The sequence below is a fragment of the Cebus imitator genome, unplaced genomic scaffold, assembly GCF_001604975.1.
Source record: "Cebus imitator isolate Cc_AM_T3 unplaced genomic scaffold, Cebus_imitator-1.0 Scaffold70, whole genome shotgun sequence".
Taxonomy (NCBI): Eukaryota; Metazoa; Chordata; class Mammalia; order Primates; family Cebidae; genus Cebus; species Cebus imitator.
This window is the reverse complement of record NW_016107385.1, coordinates 4,384,317-4,403,643: the sequence shown is the minus strand read 5'-3', so window position 1 is coordinate 4,403,643 and position 19,327 is coordinate 4,384,317. Positions and strand designations below refer to the sequence as shown.

Sequence of the window (19,327 nt, the reverse complement as noted above, 5' to 3'; positions counted from 1 at the left end):
TTTTTTTTTTTTTTTCCTAGCAGCCTGTCACATTGCTTCTGCCCAAAACAGCAAGGTCTGACTTTTCCTCGCCAATCTCCCTGCCTCATCTCCAGAAAACTGCACCCCTGCATGGCCTCTTTTGGCCCCTCTAGAACTGTACATACAGAAACACTTCACATACAAAACCTGCCATACCTTCCGCATTTATTTGGTAAAACTGTGGTTGAAGACACTTTTCATCAGACCTTTGAAGCCCCTCATGTAAAGCTCTAGGGAACTCTCACAGTTCAGGGTGACAGAAAGCTTGTCTTTTACAATAAACAAGTGTTTTATGTTTTATCTCCTTAGACAGTGAGGATCCCCATGGCCTACCCTGGGCAACTGAGCTCTCCTCCATATATAGGTAGTAATTTCCCTTAACCTTAGCCAGCTGATGTGATTATTCCCTTCCTCCCCCTAACATATATATATATATATTAGACTGGGTCTCATGCCCAAGCTGGTCTTGAACTCCTGGGCTCAAGCAATCCTCCCATCTTGGCCTCCCAGTGTGCTAGGATTACAGGTGTGAACCATGCCTGGCTCCTCTCCCATTTAATGACTTGGCTTTTTTCTGACTAATGACTTCATATATTTCATGTTATCCTTTTCACTGTGTTATATCAAATCCTTTTTCAAGCAATTGGAGTATCCTTTCTCCATTACAACATAAGCTCATTTAAAGAAGGAACGATGGCTTTTCCTATTTATTCTATATCCCCAAGCCCCAGAACATGGCTTTTCCTATCTATTCTATGTCCCCAAGCCCCTGATGCACAGCAAATGACAAATAAAAGTTGGGCACGTGGGTGGATGGATGGATGAATTGTTGGTTGGATGGATGGATGGAGGGTTGGTTGAATGGATGGATGGTTGGATGGAGGGTTGCTTGGATGGATGGATGGATAGATAGATGGTTGCATGGATGGATCGACAGATGGATGGATGGATGGATGGATGGATGGATGGATAAACGGATGGATGGATGGATGGATGGATGGGTGGGTGGATGGATGGATAAATGGATGGATTGATAGATGGATGGGGATGGATGGGTAGATGGATAGATGGATGGATGGATAGGTGAATGGATAGATGGATGGATGGATAGATGGTTGGGTAGATGGATGGGAGATGGATGGGTGGGTGGGTGGGTGGGTGGGTAGGTAGGTGGATGGATGGATGGATGGGTGGATGGATGGATGGATGGGTGGATTGATGGATAGATGGATGGATGAGTAACCAAGGTAGGAAGGTCAGTTTCTTCAGTGCCATCCACAGAGCCTCTGTGGCATCCTGTTGTCTTCTTCAGCCTGGCTGGGCAGTCGCAGTATTTCCCAGGCCCCCTCCAGACCTTGTGCTTCTGCTGCTGTCTGCTGACAGGCTGCCTTACTCAACAGGTGGAGCTAAGACCTGTGCTCACCTGGCCAGCGATACTCAGGCCTACTGGCTAGGTTTATCCACTCGTGCTCCCTAGCCCTGCTTCCTGCTTTTACAAGTTTCAGCTTTTGCTTATTTGTCCATACTTTTGAAATGACAGTGGCTTCATGATAATTGTTTTGTATGAGCAAGGTCTCCATGGCCCTGCCTCGATACCTTCCTGGGGTAGTGTGGGTGCTCCTGGTCAGGCTGTGCTTGGTGGAGCTGTTCCTAGAGGGTTCCTATTGAGTAGCCTCCTCAACTCATTCATAAGAGGTTAGAGCTGCTGAGAAGCTACCCCAAACTACGTTTTATAGGTACTCCAAAAGCAAGGTATTTAATTAATTGTTTTACCTAGATATAGTCCTTCTGTCACAGCCCTGTGCTCCAGCACAGAGAGCATTAGTCAGGAGATAGGCTCTGCCTTCACTCTGCCAGGTAGCCCCTTGCAGCTCTCTGCAAGCTGGGGTTCTAAATGCCTGCCCCTCTTTCCTCCCAGGATTGCTGTGAAGATCGGTTGAAGTGTGTAGCAAAATCCCTTGAGGAAGACAATGCTAACTCTAGAGCATTAAAAAATAGGCAGGCGAAAGGTTTCTCAGAGTCCTAGGAGGTTGCTGTCGCGCGTGCGGCCGTCAGCGGAGATTGGCTGCCATAGGGAAAACACTTGTTTCTTGTTCCAAAAAAACACTCCTGTATCTGGTGCATTTGGATGTGAGGAGCCCCCCGAAGAGTGCACCCCAGAGTAGTGCACATTAGGATGTCTACCCTGGGGCAGAATTACTCTCCCTCCAGCTGCCCCATCCTGTTTCCTCCTGAAGGCACAGAATGTAACCCATCCTGTGGTTTGTCCCTCTGCAGGAACAGCTCGAGAACTACGACTTCACCAAATTCCACTCACTGAAGCCCAAGCTGATCGAGGCGGTGGACAACATGCTGAGCAACAAGATCTCGTCCCTCATGAACCTCATCAGCCAGGAGGAGATGAGCACGCCCACGCAGCTGGTGCAGGGCGGGGCCTTCGACGGCACCACTGAGGGCCCCTTCAACCAGGGCTACGGGGAGGGTGCCAAGGAGGGCGCCGACGAGGAAGAGTGGGTCGTGGCCAAAGACAAGCCCATCTACGACGAGCTCTTCTACACTCTGTCGCCCATCAATGGCAAGATCTCGGGTGTCAATGCCAAGAAGGAGATGGTGACCTCCAAGCTGCCCAACAGCGTCCTGGGGAAGATCTGGAAGCTGGCTGACTGCGACTGCGACGGCATGCTGGATGAGGAGGAGTTCGCGCTGGCCAAGCACCTCATCAAGATCAAGCTCGATGGCTACGAGCTGCCCAGCAGCCTGCCCCCCCACCTCGTGCCCCCTTCACACAGGAAGTCCCTGCCCAAGGCCGACTGAGGGGTAGGCTGCAGAACAGGCAGGAACTGGGGGACCTGGGCCTCAGGCCTGCTCCACCACTGACTCACCAAATGATCTTGGGCAAGGCTCTGCCCTCTCTGTGCCTCAGTTTTCCCATCTATAGAATGGGGAGGGCAGACACTGGAAACTAGATGAGTTATTTCACCTCCAAAATTCCCTTAGTTTCTGTGAAAATATTGGGGGTAGTGGGGGTGGATTAGGAGATTGAAGGGTTGAGAACAAACAGAAATTTTCCAAGGAGTCCTGAGAACAACCTGCCCGGAGAAATGCACGTGGAGATGAGCCTGCTGAGTCCCTGGAGCCACCGGAAGTGAGCCCGGCTTGTTCAGAGCAGCTGGGTCCTCATGAACAACTCTAGAGCAGCTGTCTGTCCTTCAGGGGGCACCGGGAGGCAGCAAAGATTATCTTATTTATTTTTTCTTGTCTTCTGCTATATTTAGAGTGGCAAAACAACAGAGCAGAAGGTTTCTGCTGTCTCCAGACTGTCTACCAAAGGGAAGGTGACAGATGCCTCTTGGGTTTGAAAGGGGATGCACTGTGGATCCCCATCCCTTCTGCAGTCTCCAGTACAGCAGCCAGCCAGGCCCCAGCGTGCATCCAGCCCAGTGTCCCAGGACCACCTGTTCAGCCCTCCCAGCCTCCCCTCCAGGGGTCTTCCCAGCAAAATCACATTGGCCTAGGAATTTGGAACTCACAACCTTTATTTACCCCTGGCAAAACTTCTCATTTGCATGTCAAAACACGTTGAAGTCTGAAGATTAGCTTTTCTTACTGGTTTGTCCAGTAAGTCATAGCAAAGCCCAATTATCATACTTAAAACTACAGTAAGGAAAAGAGGTGGTTCTCTGCAGTGATCGTCTGGTGTGGCCCTCAACCATTAAATGTCCCCAAGTCCCCTTGGTGGGTAGTAGGATTTAAATTCAGCCAAATCCTGTCCTGGTGTGTGCAGTGTCCTAGGCCCTGTGGACACAGGCAGATGAAGGACCAGCCCTGCCCTGGGCTATTGAGAAGAGATCAGTCCACCCAGAGTTAGACATTGTTTTTGTAGAAAACAGGCATTTATTATATCCAGGGTTTTTTCTCCTTACAGGATAAAAGTCTTTATACAAAAACAAAATGGAATCTTTCACATAAAACCTTTTCTTTGATGGCTCTGTGGTTCGTATCATGAATGCTCATCATGAGGCAGGATTCGGGCACTTACCTGTAGGTTGGCTCCAGAGCACGCTTTCCCCAAATCCCCTAAGTAAACCTCTTGACCACTGCTCAGACACCTGCATCAGTGGAGGTGAGTCCCCCTCTGTGGGGACCAGCTTGGGGAGGTAGGTGCCATCCACCATTATTTATGCGGTAAGAGACACAAAATAGCAATGGCCACATGGTATTGGGGCCCTATTGGCCCCAGAAGTGAATGAAATCAACAGTCTCACTGAGCCTTCCAAAAGCCATGTCATTTTTTTTTCTGTCACCTGCCTTTGGTGACAGGGTCAAAGGCACAGATTGAAGAGAAAATCTTTGTTTGGTAGAAGCATTTATATCCAGATGCCCACCCCCACACTTTCTAGCTTACTTTCTACATAATTTAGTTTTAAGAGAAAAAAATGCATCGTGTGGTTTTCAGCTTAAATTCATTAGAAGCATAGAAAAGAACCATTATAATCCCAGTGCTGTTATCTGAACACACGGTTCTGTGAATGCATGAGGACCATTTAAAGTCTGCAAGCACAGTGGAGGTCACCAAAGGGTAAAATGAGGAAGAGAACAGGGAATTCATCTGGCTAAAGGCTTAGAGATGCCCAGGCAAGCTGACTTTTTCATCCAGAATTATCTTGTTCTTTAACTCTGCTCAATTCTCATATATAAACATGAATTTATATACATGTATGTCATATGAGTATGTCATTTTAAAACAATATGTGCATATGTAAGTTTTGTCTGGACACAGAAAGCTTCTTTGGAGGGCAGTAGGTTGGTGTTTCTGATTTCTCCATGGAGGGCAACCTTGCAGGCACTGTGATCACTCTCAGGAGGGAGAGACGCCCTCAGGAGGGAGAAATGCCAGGCAGTGGAGTCCTTTCCCTGCCGGCACCTGGTAATATTCTTGGAGAGGGGAAAAAAAAAAAAAAAGGGAATCAAATCATGTGCCCACTTTTCTTTTTTCTTTTTTTTGAGACAGTCTTGCTCTGTCACCCAGGCTTGAGCGCAATGTGGCACAATCTCCACTCACTGCAACCTCCACCTCCCAGGTTCTCCTGTCTCAGCCTCCTGAGTAGCTGGGACTACAGGTGCACACCACCACGCTTGGCTAATTTTTTGTATTTTTAGTAGAGATGGGGTTTCACCATCTCAGGTCTTGAACTCCTGACCTCATGATCTGCCCACCTCAGCCTCCCAAACTGCTGGGATTACAGGCGTGAGCCACTGCGCTCAGCCCATGTGCCCACTTTTCTTAATATCCTCTTACATGAAGTCATTCATCATGAAAAGTTGACTGGAAAAGAAAACACTAGAAAATATTAGGGATGGTGACCAAGTGAGGATTTGTATCTTCCCAGGACCAGCACAAAGTTCCATGAGTGTCCACACCACCAGCTGTCTCCCTCCCACACAGAAAGGGCTGCCCTGGGGCCTGCTCACTGTACTATTGCCCTTCTAGTACCACCCCAATTTTCAAAGAACCTCTTCCCCAGAGTATGTATAGGAGGGAGGGTGGAAATACCCAAACTCTAGAACTCTAGCATCTAAAAAGCCGAGGCCCTGTTTTCTACACAGCACATGGTATCACATAACACAAACCTTCCAGTCTTGAGTTTAAAGGGAAAGAAAAGGTCCAGCCTGTTGCTTCCACAGTCTGCTTCCAAGTTGTCAGCCTGCCAGTGAGGTCTTCCAGACCCATCGGTAAAGAAGCATTGCACTAAGACTTGGGACTCTTCCCCAGCTCCAGGGAGGGGCGGCGCACAACAGCTCGCCAACCTGCTTCCACGTCCTGCTCCAGCCCAGCAGCATCTGTCATCTCTTTTCCAAACTCACCAAACTCAGATGGCCTGGAGGCAGGGTCGCTCTTCTGGGGGTGGGCCGTTTAGTTGGTTTTTGGCTTTGGTTTCTCCAGGGCTGGACCCAGTTCTCTCTTGAACACTTGTTGGGACGCAGCAAGAGCATCTCTGGGTGTGGGGCTATAGGGCTGTGGTTCACGTGCGGGAGTCACAGCGCACCCTCCTTCATTACGCCTGGAGGATGCCCGAGACAAATTGCCTTCAAGATGAGGAAAGTGTTTCACTGTTTACTTCCTCCATGGTGTAGCAGGCGAGCATGCTTGGGATGGATAACCACTGTGTTTACCCAGGTAAATTCGGGCCTAATACAAGAGTGTATCGGTTCCAGTGTTGGTTAACCAATGCAGCTAATACATAATGCTTCTATTTTGTTTCTTTTTCTAATCCTATTTAGAAGTTTCAAACAAAAAGACAGTCTGCTGATCAGTAAACATGGAGCTGCCCTCTCCCACTCCACTGGCTCCATTTCCAGGGCTGTGTGCCAGCCTCGGAGCAGAGTGTGGATCCTTGGGTCCAGTTTGAACTGGGGAGAAGAGTTAGGAAGAGGCTGTGCCTGTGACCCCAAATTCTTACTGTGGAGAGAAACCCAAATGTAGCTATTTCTGAAGGAAAGCAGCCCCATCAGGTGGGCCCAGCGGAGGGTAGGCAGCAGAGACCAGGTCGGCAGGTGAAAACCTCATCTCAGAGTGGGTGGAAGCCAGGACACAAGGGACTCGTGGAAGTGGGCGTTTCACAGGAGCCCTTTCCCCGGCGGTGTTAGGGAGGAGCCCCTGCCTGGACAGCACCCCTCCCGTCTCTTGCCACACTTCACTGGTGCGCTCCCCCCACCCAACTATAGTAGGCATCTGGCTTTTCCCACCAACCCATCTCCCTTTTTGGTGTCCAGACCTACAGTCTCCTGGCAGAGCCTCCTCCTCCCACCCTCACCTTAAGTGAGATTTGGATGAGCTAGACCACGTCCCTCTGGTCACAAATATTGGTTCAGCAATGGACATGTGGCCCTGTTGAAGCCTGTGAGAGCCAGGGCCCCCAGACTTCTGTTAAAACTCTTGGGAGAGATGTTCTCTCTTATCTGAACTTTGCAGTATATAGAAGTGAGCTTACTGATGCAACAATATAAATGGCATTGAGATGGGTGCCCAGAGCTGCTGGGGTCAGGGGAGGGAGGTCAGCCTGGCAGAAGCCACCCTGTGCAGCATGAAAATGAAAGAGACCTTGAGAAAGGCCAAAGGAATCCAGGCCTGTGGTGACAACATTTGAGCTGCTGAATCAAACCTCACCTGAAGACATATTCCTACTAGTTTTTGATTTTTTTTTTCCACCATGTGGGCCACCTTTATACTGTTTAGACCAGGCATGGTGGCTAACACCTGTAATCCCAGCAACTCAGGAGGCAGAAGTGGAAAGATTGCTGAGGCCTGGAGTTCAAGACCAGCCTGGGCAACCTAAGAATGCCTTGTCTCTAAAAAAGAATTAGCTAAAAATAAATAAATAAATGTGTCTCTAAAAAAGAATCGACTAAAAATAAATAGTTTAAACCAGTTTAACTTGAGATTTTGGTTACTTGCAACATAAATAATCCAAACTTTGTTCTAACCAACAGGGTTCTCATGTCACCAGGGGCTGCAATCAGTCCTGGCCAGAGAAAAGCCGGTCCTTGCATGGTGTGCAGTGGCTTTAGCTGCCATTGAGCTAGAAAGGAAGAAAAGCAGTCCGCAGCCCCCTCCAACAAGTTCAAAATGACAGTGTCTGTCACACTGTCATTTTGAGGTCTATGTGCAGAGCATCCTGCAGTTCAGTCTGTCCTCCAGGGTGCACAACCTCACACGCGACTCCATGGGCTGAGGGTCTTAATAGGAGGAGGAGTAAGCTCGGTCTCCCGGGGGTAAGTGGGTGGGACGAGGCACTTCCTACAAGAAACAGGATTTTAACTGGGGCAGGCAGGATACGTGAATGTGGATGGAGAGTGGGAAGGGACATTCTAAGCTGAGAAAACAGCTGAAGCCCAGCCTCGGGGGCAGGAGAGCTCAGGTGCTGCTCAGGGAATGGAGAGTGGCCCGTGGGGAGCGCCCCGAGTGAGGGGCAGGTGGGCCTGGTTAGGTAACCTGGCGGGCTTCAAAGGCCCAGCTGAGGCGAGTCCGGCAAGTCTGGCTTTTCCTTCCCAGGCGGTGGCAGGCTTCGCAGGCGTGAGCAGAGCTGTGCTGTGGAAAGGTGCGGGGTGGTGGTGCCTAGGCTGCCGAGCTAGGGGGTCAGTGACGAGGACCCGCAGGGGCAGGGTGGGCAGAAGGAGAGGCGCACAGGAGGATCGCCACAGCCGCTGCTGTGAGCAAGGAAGGAGCGCAGGGTGTCTGGAAGCCAGTCAGTGCAGGAGGGGCCTGGCAGGAGAGGACAGCAGGAGACAAAGCGTCTCTCAGACGCAGGGAGCCACACTCCACCCAAGACCACGGCACCCCTCCACGTCACCGCCGACTGCCTGCAGTGTGCCCAGGCAGTTCAGGTGTGACTCATTCCTGGCCCAGCTCTCAAGGGGGAGCTGAGCTGCTGTCCTGCTGTGGGCTGTGGCTGCCGGGGGTGCCTCCCTGAGAAGCGGGCTGTCGCTTCAGAGGCTCCAGGGCTGCTGGGAGACACACCCACAAACATGCACCCCAGCCTGCATTGCTACCCAGAGTTTAGAGGGAGGTGGGTGAGACCCCCAGAATTAGAACCTGCCTTCACTCTAGAACCAGCCACGGCATGCAGTCCAGGGCTGGTCAGGGAGGAAGGGATAGGCGCCCACCAGCTCCCTCTGCACCCCTGCCTCCAAGCCCTGGGTTAACACCGTGTTTCTAATTTTCGAGGAGACTCCACAGCTCTTGAAGTTCTAGGCCACCCCTTCCTATGGGAAGCCTACACTTCAGCCCCGGACTAGACTGGCTGCACCTCTGGCAGGGCCTGGAAAGCCAAGCCCAGGGACCGTGAGGCCCTCAGTCTATGGGCTGTTCCCTGGGGGTGAATGAAGGGACCATGGCCCAGGATGTTCCCTCATCCCCTCACCCTGGTGCTCACAGAGAGATCCCGCAGGTGTGCAGAGGGCAGTTTGATTGGGAAATGCGACCACAGGCTTCCCGCAGAGGCTCTGCCCTTTGATGCCTCCTACACAGACTGCAGCGCGCCCACGGAGCTCCAACCCAGGGTAACAGGGCCCCCCCCCCATTGGCCTCTGTACTGGGAGCCAGGACCCCCACCTGGAGCTGGGGACATTGCTTGTGGGGAAGGGAGGGTATAAGGAAGAGCTCCTCCAGCAATGGCCCTGGAGCATTCTCGAGCCACCCCCTCCCAGTCTGGGCCACGCCCTGTGGCAGGTGGGAGGACAATGCCGCCTGTGTGCAGTCACCCCAGCACACACTGGCTGGAGGGGAGGGCTGTGGCCGGCCCCGCTCCAGCCTCGGCCTCTCCTGATGTCCCTTTCCCTCCATGCACAGCCCCTGCTATCTGCCCTCTCCATCTGTCCAGCAGGGCCACCTCCACAGGACCCAGGCATCACCAAGGTAAGCAGTTCGCTGTCTTCCTTCCACCTGCCCCAGTCACTGTGGAGGAGGGACCTGGCAGCAGGGCCTCCGAGAAGAAGAATCTGGAAGGTGGGGTGGGGTGGGGCAAAGGGAACCTGGGCCATTCAATCAGGAGCACTGGACCTTACCTAGCTGGACTCCAAGCTGCAACCCCCATGAAATGTGAGGACAGTCTGGCAAGGCAGGACCCCAGGCCCCTGGCAGAGGGGCCATCTCCATTCACACATCCCCTAACCTGCATGCCCTCCGGCTTTAGGGAGGCATCCATCAGCTCCTCGTCCCCAAAGGCCTGCAGGCCTGATGGCTGGTCAGCCCCACAGTCCCCGGGAGCTCCTCGGGGCTGCAGGGCGCCGCAGCAGGAGGCCCAGCACAGAGCTCCAGGCCCCACCCAGTCCAGCTGCCACCGTGGACTCTCAGTACGAGATGGGCCACGTTCGCAAGCTGCAGGCCCGGCACATGCAGATGCAGGAGAAGACTTTCACCAAGTGGATCAACAACGTCTTCCAGTGCGGCCAGGCGAGTGTAGCCAGCTGTGCCCCACCAGCCCACCCATGCCATGCCCCCAGCTCTGGCCAGTGCGCCTTGCGGGTGAGCTGTGGGGTCATCTGCCTGAGGCTGAGCTGAGGCCAGAGCTCCTTCTTCCAAGGCAGCTGCTCTGAGTCACACCTCTCGGATCCCAGGATGGGAGGACAGGTAAGGCTGGGCTGACCCCATACCTTCCCCCATCCCCTCCCCAGGTGGGCATCAAGATCCGGAACCTGTACACAGAGCTGGCCGACGGAACCCACCTGCTGCGGCTGCTGGAGCTCATCTCCGGGGAGGCCCTGCCACCCCCCAGCCGGGGCCGCATGCGCGTGCACTTCCTGGAGAACAGCAGCCGAGCTCTGGCCTTCCTCAGGGCCAAGGTGGGCCCCAGGGAAAGGGGTTTGGGATGGTGCCGGGGCAGGCAGCTGGGACAGGCTGGACTACTGGGTCACCTTTCCTGAGCCAGGCCACAGGGCAGAGCAGAGGAGCTGGGGCCTGAGTACCGGAGGAGCGGCCGGGACACAGAGGAGCAGAAGCCACGCTCTCCTCACACAGCACCCCTGACTTTGAGAGCACCCAGCTGGCCGAGGCAGGAGCAATCCATGTCCCTACTGGGATGGAAAACGGCATTGTCCGTCATGAGGGAGACGTGCAGGGTTCTAGGCTGAAAGAATCTCAGTGTTCTCTTAAGCTTCTCATGTCACAGATGAGAAAACAGGCCCCAAATTACTTGCCAGGCAAGATTGATGGCTAACTGGCCAGCAGAGCCCAGATGTGGGGCCATGGGTGGCTGGCATCCAGTGGGAAACGAAGGAGACCCGGACACTAAGGCGGCAGTGGGGAGAGGAGTAGGGCCTGTCTTGGAGAACCAGGGAGGAGGCCTCGGCAAAAGGGGGCAGCCAGAGTTACCTGAAAGAAAGGGACGGGCCAAGGAGATAGTTGCTAAAAGGAGGCCGGAGCTCCAGGGACCGAGGGACCCTCCTGGCCAGGGTGAGGGGCCTGTGCAGGGGTGGGGTGAGGCAAAGAGATCATTTAGGTTGGGAACCGGGAACTGGGAAAACCAAGGACTCCTGGAGGTGGCTGTCCCTGGAGGCTCTGAAGTCACTGAGTTGGGCCTGGCTGGACAGAGCCTGACTGTCCGTGCCCATCACTATGTCCTGAAGTGGAGCTTACATCCAGCCTCCTGGGGTACTGGCGTGCGGGAGGAAAGCCAGGGAGGGAAGAAACCCCACAAAGGGAAGGGGAGCCACCGTGGTCCTGAGCAGGTGCAAGAGCAGAACACTGCCAGCTGCAGAATCCCGGGCCCTCGTTGCTCCAGGGACAATGATCCTGTGAGCCAGTCATCTCCCCCGCCAGGAACCTGGGAGCCATGTGAGCCCCACAGCCTTTGTCAGAGGCGTGTAGCTCTCCCCAAGCTTTAATATATAGCATGTCACTAATACCTGTGAGGGAGATATCCTTGTCTCCATACACATAGGAGGCAACTGTGGTCTAGAAGGACAAGGGAGCCGCCCCAAAGGCACAGGGAATATATGGCAGAATGAGGGATGCGTTCGCTATGGAGACTACCGTGCCCTGGGTATTCTATGCAGGCTCGGGGCTACAATCGGCAAAGCGCAGACCTTGCCCTCAAGGCACCTGGCTTCAATGGGAGACAGATTCATTGAACCCAGATCTGCCGTCTGCTGGTAAATGGTTAACAAATGATTCTCTGGGGGACGTAGACGCTCCAGTGTGCAGTATTCGCTGATCCTATGGTGTTAATACCCCGTCATGGTGACTTCTAAGCCACCAGCCTGACATCGCTAAGCAGGAAGTCAGGATGATGGGCTCTTAGGAGCTGGGAGGAGCAGACAAACAGCCCACTCACCAGAGGCTCCAACTCTAAGCCAATGTGATTGACTTGCCAGGTGGAATCCACCCCAGGAGCACCAAAGAGCAGGATCCTTTAGAGAACTAGCAGGATATACCAAAGCTTACCAAGGGGAACACCAAGAGAGGCAGCCCCTCCCACAGGGCTAGCAGTGGCCAGCTGAAGCCAGCTGCACTCCAGGTCTTTTCTTTCTCCATTTAGTACTTGCTGATTGAGTCCCTGCTGTGTGCCACTCTCCTAGGACTCATCAGAAAACAAAGCCAAGATCCTCACTTGAGCAGGCCAAGGGAATGGAGAGTGTGTATTTGGGTGGGAGAAATAGTCCTTAAGTGTCTATGTTAAATACAGTAGTCAGGCTAGGCAACATCTGAGTGAAGGCTTAAAGGCAGAGGGGTGAATAGCCATGCAGATATCTGGGAATCCTTTCAGACAGCAGGGATGACCGTGCAAAGGCCTGAAGTCCTGTGCTTACAATCTCATGGAACTACAAGAATCCGATGGGCCTTGGAGCTGTGTGATTCCGCAGGGTGGAAGATGGAGCCAGAGGGGGCTGGGGCCCAGACCCTGAGGGGCTTCTCCCCTTGACTCACCCACCCTCCCTGTCCAAGCGGCAGGATGCAGGGCAGAGGAGTCTCAACTTTAGTACACTTACAAGCCACTGAGGTGGTGTTCAAGTGCAAATCCTGGACTCTGGTCCAAGTGGGTCTGACTGGGTGGAGCTTGGGAATCTGGATTTATAGCTGGCCCTGTTGGAGCTGGAACAGATGAAGGGGGGTGAGATATGAATGTGAACCCAGGGACCCAGCCACCCCCTGAAGGCCAGGTCACCCTGGGAGATGGAGGCAGACAGTTGCTATTGTCTGTTGCACTCACACATTGACTGTTAGGACCCCTCATTCCCAGACCCTGTAGCTAAACCACTGACCTTGGCTGGGGTCTACCTATAGCCCACACACAGGGAGTCCTTCTGTTCCAGGGGCCCAGCCCACTTCACCAGGTTGAGGCTTCGTCCAGGTAGGCTTGGGGTCATGGCTCCAAGCAGGCAGGAAGCCTTTGCTTTCCTGGACTTATCCCCTGCCTGCTTCTCCCTGGGGGACCTCCTGGCTGGGGCAAGACAGATTCCAGGACCGCCCCCCCATCCCACAGCCAGCCCCCAGACGTTGCTGACTGAGTCCTCTCTGGACACAGGCTTCATGGCTTAGCCCAGCCAATGTGCCTACAGGTGCCAATACCACTCATCGGGCCAGAGAACATCGTGGATGGAGATCAGACACACATCCTGGGACTCATCTGGGTCATCATTCTGCGTTTCCAGATCTCCCACATCTCCTTGGACAGGGTATGACTCAGTCCCCACCCCCCAGCACCCAGTGACCCAGCCCAGCCCTGGCCTCACCTCAGACCCCTGGGGACCGAGTCGTTGCACGAAACTTTTACGATCCCCATAGGAGATCTTGGAAACCACAAAGTCAATATTTACTCTTTAACCATGAGCAAAGAACCCAGGATGCCGGAGATACTGTAACATTGAAGTATGCTAAAGTGAGGGCCAGAGCCCCGGGCTTCAAACTGGGCCTGGGCAAATGATTCACTAGGGAGGGTTCGGGGTCACTGTCCGGCACCCACTTTCACCCCTGTGTGCTGCTCCCCAACTTGGCACTGAGGCTCTGCAACTTCCATCACACCACAATGTACTGCTGGGGTAAATGAAAGGTATGGAGGGATGCCCAGCTCTGGGGGTTCACAAAGACCCTGGCACCCTGCAGAGCACACAGTATTCCCTTCAGGGTCCCCAGCTTCCTCCATTCTGCCTCTTCCCCCCAACACTGGGTCAGAAAGATTATACAGTCTTTGTGGGACACGGTAGTCCCAGCTCTCGGGATGCTGAGGTGGGAGGCTATCCTGAGCCCAGGGTGTGGTGAGCTGTGATCGCACCACTGCACTCCAGCGTGGGTTACAGAGTGAGACCCGGTCTCAAAAATAAGCCCTTATACTTACTCTTTTTCATAGTTTCATGATTTCCAAAACACTACCTAAAACTCAATTCTAGTAGGTAAGGAAAGCCAACCTGGAGAATGAAACTCCCATGAAAAGAAGCCACAGATCTGGCACAAGTCCAGGACAGCCTCAAAACACGGGCCTGAGTCCCAGGAGAGCAGGGGTCTTGTGTGTCTGCATTCCCAGGGCTGCGCGTCTATTTGAAGGCTGAAGGGGTGGATGAATTTCTAACTGACCTCAGCCCTTTCAGGAAGCTATACTCACCTCCCCAGGCCCCTGGGCCAGTTCTGGGTCACCCTGCAGCCCAGGCTTTTGGGAGCAGCAGGGCACATTCTCCCCTGACCAGCACCGCCTCCTGCCTGTCTGCAGCCCCCTCCGGCCCTGTTCCTGCTGACTCAGACATGTTTGGGCTCAGGGAGGCCCTGCTCCCTCACAAGCCGTCCCCTCTTCTTTCCCAGTTCCATCTGCAGCCTGGCCCCACCATGCAGGGTACTGGGGCCTGAGCTAGCTGGGGCAGAGCCCAGCTCCAGGGCCCCCTCGTCTCTGCCTGGTGCCCACACATCATTCCTACCCAAGCTCTGGGGCTTAGAGGCCAGGGGAAGTGCAGCCTGCTGGGCCTTGATGTTTTGAGTTTATAACAGGAAGAGGTCAGGCCTGGGGGTGCACGCCTTTCATCCCAGCACTTTGCGAGGCCAAGACAGGTGGATCACTCGAGGTCAGTACTTTGAGAACAGCTTGGCCAACACGGTGAAACCCCATCTCTACTAAAATACAAAAAATTAGCCGGGGAACGGCACATGCCTGTAATCCCAGTTTCTTGGGAGGCTGAGGCAGGAGAATTGCTTGAACCTGGGAGGCAGAGGTTGCAGTGAACCGAGATCGTGCCACTGCACTCCAGCCTGGGTGACACTGCAATCCTCCATCTCAAAACCAAACAAAAACAAAAAACCCAGGAAGTGGTGAAGAAGGGGAGTGCACAGGAGAGAATCAGGGGAGGGGGAGGAAAAAGAGATGGGGGCTTGGGGGTGTGAGGGGGTGAGGGAGGGAACAGATTCAGGGACAGTAACACTGAGGGAAGGACGGGCACTGGGGGAAAGAAGATGAGGGAGAGGAGGCCGAGAAGGGGAAGTGGGAGGGAGAGAGATGGGGAGAGGCAGGTGGAAGCCGAGAGTGGCAGCATGGGGGAAATATGGTGGGAAGGGGAGTGGCCAAGAGCAGCCTGTGGCACCCTGTGAGGCCCTGAGCATGATTGGCAGGTGGGTGCTGTCAGATGCTCCTGGGTGCTAGCCCCTCCCCTTGCCATCTGGGGGGCCCTGGGCAGTCTCCAAACCTCCCTTGCTGTACCTGGTTTGCTGCAGTGCTGACTTCACAGGGTGGGGAGGGCTGAGAGCCATAGCGCCTGGGCCTAGGGCCTGGCTCACAGAAAGCCTGCAGTGACAGGACCCAGTCTCATGAAGCCCAGCCTCGATCCCACGAGCCCAAGGTCAGTTAGCACAGAGCCTGGCCTGTCAGAAAGGCTCAGAAACGGGAGGCGTTGCTGTGTGGTCACCTGTGGTGACACAAAGCCAGAGGCTATGCAGTGACAGCTTTCCTTTGCTCTGCTTCTTTGGAAGGCCAGTCGCTCTCACCCCCAATCCCTGCCCACTGTGGATGAAATTGGGTAAAGTCAGATGCTCTGAAGAGAGGGGAGTCACACCAGCCCCGGGCCGGGGAGGAGCAGGGTCCGCTGTGGCCAGCCTGCCTCTCCCACAGCCTGCAGTCTCTCTGCCACCCCACCCCGTCCCTGCACGATCACCCCGCTGCCCTGTCCCACCAGGAGGAGTTTGGGGCCAGTGCAGCCCTGCTGTCTACCAAGGAAGCCCTGCTAGTCTGGTGCCAGCGGAAGACAGCCAGCTACACCAACGTGAACATTACTGATTTCTCCCGAAGCTGGAGCGATGGGCTGGGCTTCAATGCCCTCATCCATGCCCACAGGTGTGACCCCACCCTCGTCAGGAGGCCTCTGCCCACGGAGCCCATGGCTCCCGGGTTGGTCCTCAGTCTGCCCGTTCTCCCACATCTTTGAGCTTGAAGGAGGAAGGAAAGTGGACACAGATGGAGAGAGGGCCGATGTCTGAGTCCCTGCTCCATCAGCCCCTTTCCCTTCCCTAGACAATGCCATGAGTTTGGCCAAGTTTGCCTTTGACCCCAGCCTTCTCCACTTTCTGTGCCCCTCAATTCTATTCATGCTCTTCACTCTGGCAACACCCACCCTTTGGAGGGTCCCCCAGCCCCCTCCCCCAGCCTGGTCCCTGTGCCCAGTGAACCCTCCTCTTTCTCTATCAGAGTCCCATTCCTTGCGCAGGGCCTCAGTTAACTGTGGGAAAAACAAATTCACAAGACAGTGTGAATGGCCACAGCAGCATGAGTGCGTTTAAGAATCTACCTGAAGGAAAGCACTCAGTTCCTGCTGGTGAGGCGCCCTTCCCGTTCTCTGTCCAGGCCAGACCTTTTGGACTACGGTTCCCTGCGTCCAGACCGCCCACTGCAAAACCTCGCCTTTGCCTTCCTGGTGGCTGAGCAGGAGCTAGGCATCGCTCAGCTGCTGGACCCCGAGGATGTGGCGGCTGCGCAGCCAGATGAGCGCTCCATCATGACATACGTCTCCCTCTACTACCACTACGGCTCTCGCCTGCATCAGGGGCAGACTGTCCAGAGGAGACTCGCTAAGGTGGGGGAGAAAGGAGGGGTGGGTGAGCAAGGGCTCCAGAGGCAGACAGGCCTAAGTGTGAAGCCTGCCCTGTCACCTACTAGCTGTGTGGCCTTGGCCAAGTCACCCAACTTCACTGTGCACCCTCTGTCACATGGAGATGATGATGCCTGAATAACAGAAGGCCATGTGAGTGCTCCAGGGAGCACTAGTAATGTTCCCAGCACAGTGCCTGGCTTACAAGAGAAGCCAGGGGAGGAATGGCCCCTCCTGGGCCTCCCCATTCTCCCCGACTCTCAGGCTTTTAAGCTCCTAATGGGATTAAAAGGCTTAGAGAGCCAGGATTCTGCAAGGACAGGCACAGAAGAGACTCTGCTGGCAGGGGCTACACAGAGTTCATGTTTTTGGGGGGCTTTCTTACTCTGTGGACACGATGGCGGAGGCTGAGGCCTGGAAGTGCTCTTCTCAGGGTGGGTATCTCAGTTGGGGTATGGGTGGGGATGATGCAGGCCAAGGGATCTGTGCTGCTTTATAGGGTGGGGGCTCAGGGAAGGGAAAGGAGGCCTGGAAAAAGAACAGCAACCTGAAGGGCCTCCACCCCCACTAGTGAGGCCAAATGGGTAAAACAGCAGGAAGGCAAGATAGCCTCACCCACAGTCGTGGAAAGGGGCCCCAAGATCCTGGGTCTGACTGCAACGCAAGCAAACCCAGGTCTCTGGGGTGGGGGACCAGCACTTCAAAGCTTCTTTGGCTCAGAGAAGTAGCTACAGTCCACCTGGGGAACTCGGGCTGGCACTCAGTGCCCATTTCAGGACCTGCCCCAAGAAGCACCCAGACCCCTTCCCATGCCCTCCACCAGATCCTGCTTCAGCTCCAGGAGACAGAGATACTGCAGACCCAGTACGAGCAGCTGGTCGCCGACCTGCTACGCTGGATTGCAGAGAAACAGGCGCAGCTGGAGGCGCGGGATTTCCCAAACTCGCTGCCCGCCATGCGACAGCTACTGGCAGCATTCGCTGCCTTCCGCACCCAGGAGAAGCCACCTCGGCTGCAGCAGCGAGGGGCCGCAGAGGCGCTGTTCTTCCAGCTACAGACAGCACTCGAAGCCCAGAACCGTAGGCCCTTCCTGCCTCATGAGGGCCTGGACCTTGTAGAGCTGTCTCAGTGGTGGGCAGGGCTGGAGTGGGCAGAGGCTGCACGGAGCCAGGCCCTACAGCACAGGCTACTGCAGCTGGAGAGGCTAGAAACCCTGGCCCGGCGCTTCCAGCACAAAGCGGCCCTCCGGGAGAGTTTCCTTAAGGATGCAGAGCAGGTGCTGGACCAGGCTGGAGCCCCGCCAGCCAGCCTGGCTGCAGTGGAGGCAGCTGTCCAGAGGCTGGGCATGCTGGAGGCTGGCATCCTGCCCCAGGAGGGGCGCTTCCAGGCCCTGGCTGAGATCGCAGACGTCCTCCAGCAGGAGCAGTACCACAGCTGGGCAGATGTGGCCCGCAGGTGAGCCCCGACCACACAAACTCTCATAACCGGCTGAGGCTCTCCCACCATACCACCATCCTTCCAGGTCACGTGCCCATTTTTTTTTTTTGCCACAGAGGAGAGGGGTGATTTATGGGTTCAGGGCTCCCCCTACAAAGGCCTGTCTCCCAGCGATGCTTGTAAGTCTACCATCAGTAATTCATCCTTATTGGTAAAGCACTCTCTAGGTAGCCTCTGATTCATTCACTAAGTAAGAATTTGAGTGTCTACTATGTCTCACACACTGTGCTAGGTGCTAGAGATTTAGCAGAGAAGAGGACAAACAGAAATTCCTTCCCTCATGAACTTACACACTACTAAGAAAACCGGACAAATAAGAAAAAGGCATAGCATGTGGTAATCTTAAAAAATAATAAAGGAGAGGCTGGGCACAGTGGCTCACACCTGTAATGCCAGTATGCTAGGAGGCCGAGGCAGGCGGATCACCTGAGATCAGAAGTTCAAGACCAGCCTGGCCAACATGGCAAAACCCCGTTTCTACTAAAAAATACAAAAATTAGCCAGGCATGGTGGCACACGCCTGTAGCACCAGCTACTTGGGAGGCTGAGGCAGGAGAATCGCTTGAACCCAGGAGGCAGAGGCTAAGTGAGCCAAGATGGTGCCACCACTGCACCCCAGCCTGGCAACAGAGTGAGACTCCGTCTCAATAATAGTAATAAAGGAGGAGGGGGGGATATGAGGTGCTAAGGTAGAGTGGCTAGAGGGGATTCACTGGGAAGATTTTAGTCTGAGCACCTGGAAGGATGGAGTTTTTAATCAACTGAGATGGGGACTGCATGCAACGTCGGGTGCCCCAAAGGCCGAATCCTTCCAGGCCCTCCTTTTGCCTCCTCTGCCTGTGTCCAAAGGTAGGACACCCTGCCCCTATGGCCCCCAACCAGGATGTTCTCAGAGTCCACAGACCCTGCCCCAGCCAGAGGTCAGACTCCACCAGGAAGCCAACCCCCACCACAGACCAGGAATCCTGAAGCAGCTTCCCTGCCCCAACCCAGAGGAGATCTCCCTTATTCTCATGTCCTCCAGGCAGGAGGAAATTACCCTGCGCTGGCAGAGGCTCCTCCAGCGTCTACAGGGACAGAGGAAGCAGGTGGCAGATATGAAGGCTGTGCTGAGCCTGTTCCAGGAGGTGGAGGCTGCCTTCAAACAGCTGGAGGAGCTGCAGGTGGGCACTGGACCAGCAGGCCCTTGGGAAACACAGCAGGGTGGAGGACTTCCCCGAGCTGGTGCTCAGAGGGACCCAGCACTCTGGGG

The 19,327-nt window shown here is 54.6% G+C and overlaps 2 protein-coding genes and 2 long non-coding RNA genes across 4 annotated transcripts in view; 2 read left to right on the top strand and 2 right to left on the bottom strand.

Annotated features, from left to right (window-relative positions):
- The window catches only part of EHD4 (EH domain containing 4), a 78,735-nt gene extending 74,002 nt beyond the window's left edge, over positions 1 to 4,733 (top strand). Inside the window, exon 6 of the mRNA XM_017531035.2 lies at positions 2,299 to 4,733. Coding sequence (XP_017386524.1) covers positions 2,299 to 2,835 — 537 coding nt within the window. The 3' untranslated portion in view covers positions 2,836 to 4,733. The remainder of the gene's footprint in view (positions 1 to 2,298) is intronic.
- Positions 4,734 to 7,217: 2,484 nt separating this feature from the next.
- On the bottom strand, positions 7,218 to 9,744 carry LOC108306202. The gene is made up of 2 exons (XR_001826048.2): positions 8,015 to 9,744; positions 7,218 to 7,819 (listed from the first exon to the last, which is right to left on the bottom strand). It is a non-coding gene; the product is annotated as an uncharacterized LOC108306202 (long non-coding RNA).
- Positions 9,736 to 19,327, top strand: part of SPTBN5 (spectrin beta, non-erythrocytic 5) — a 45,776-nt gene continuing 36,184 nt past the window's right edge. The window contains exons 1-7 of the mRNA XM_017531040.2: positions 9,736 to 9,973; positions 10,195 to 10,362; positions 13,078 to 13,194; positions 15,670 to 15,827; positions 16,335 to 16,563; positions 17,402 to 18,033; positions 19,100 to 19,238. Of these exons, the coding sequence (XP_017386529.2) occupies positions 9,758 to 9,973; positions 10,195 to 10,362; positions 13,078 to 13,194; positions 15,670 to 15,827; positions 16,335 to 16,563; positions 17,402 to 18,033; positions 19,100 to 19,238 (1,659 nt within the window). The 5' untranslated portion in view covers positions 9,736 to 9,757. The remainder of the gene's footprint in view (positions 9,974 to 10,194; positions 10,363 to 13,077; positions 13,195 to 15,669; positions 15,828 to 16,334; positions 16,564 to 17,401; positions 18,034 to 19,099; positions 19,239 to 19,327) is intronic.
- On the bottom strand, positions 12,103 to 16,368 carry LOC119471705. The gene is made up of 3 exons (XR_005200771.1): positions 16,279 to 16,368; positions 12,508 to 12,610; positions 12,103 to 12,365 (listed from the first exon to the last, which is right to left on the bottom strand). It is a non-coding gene; the product is annotated as an uncharacterized LOC119471705 (long non-coding RNA).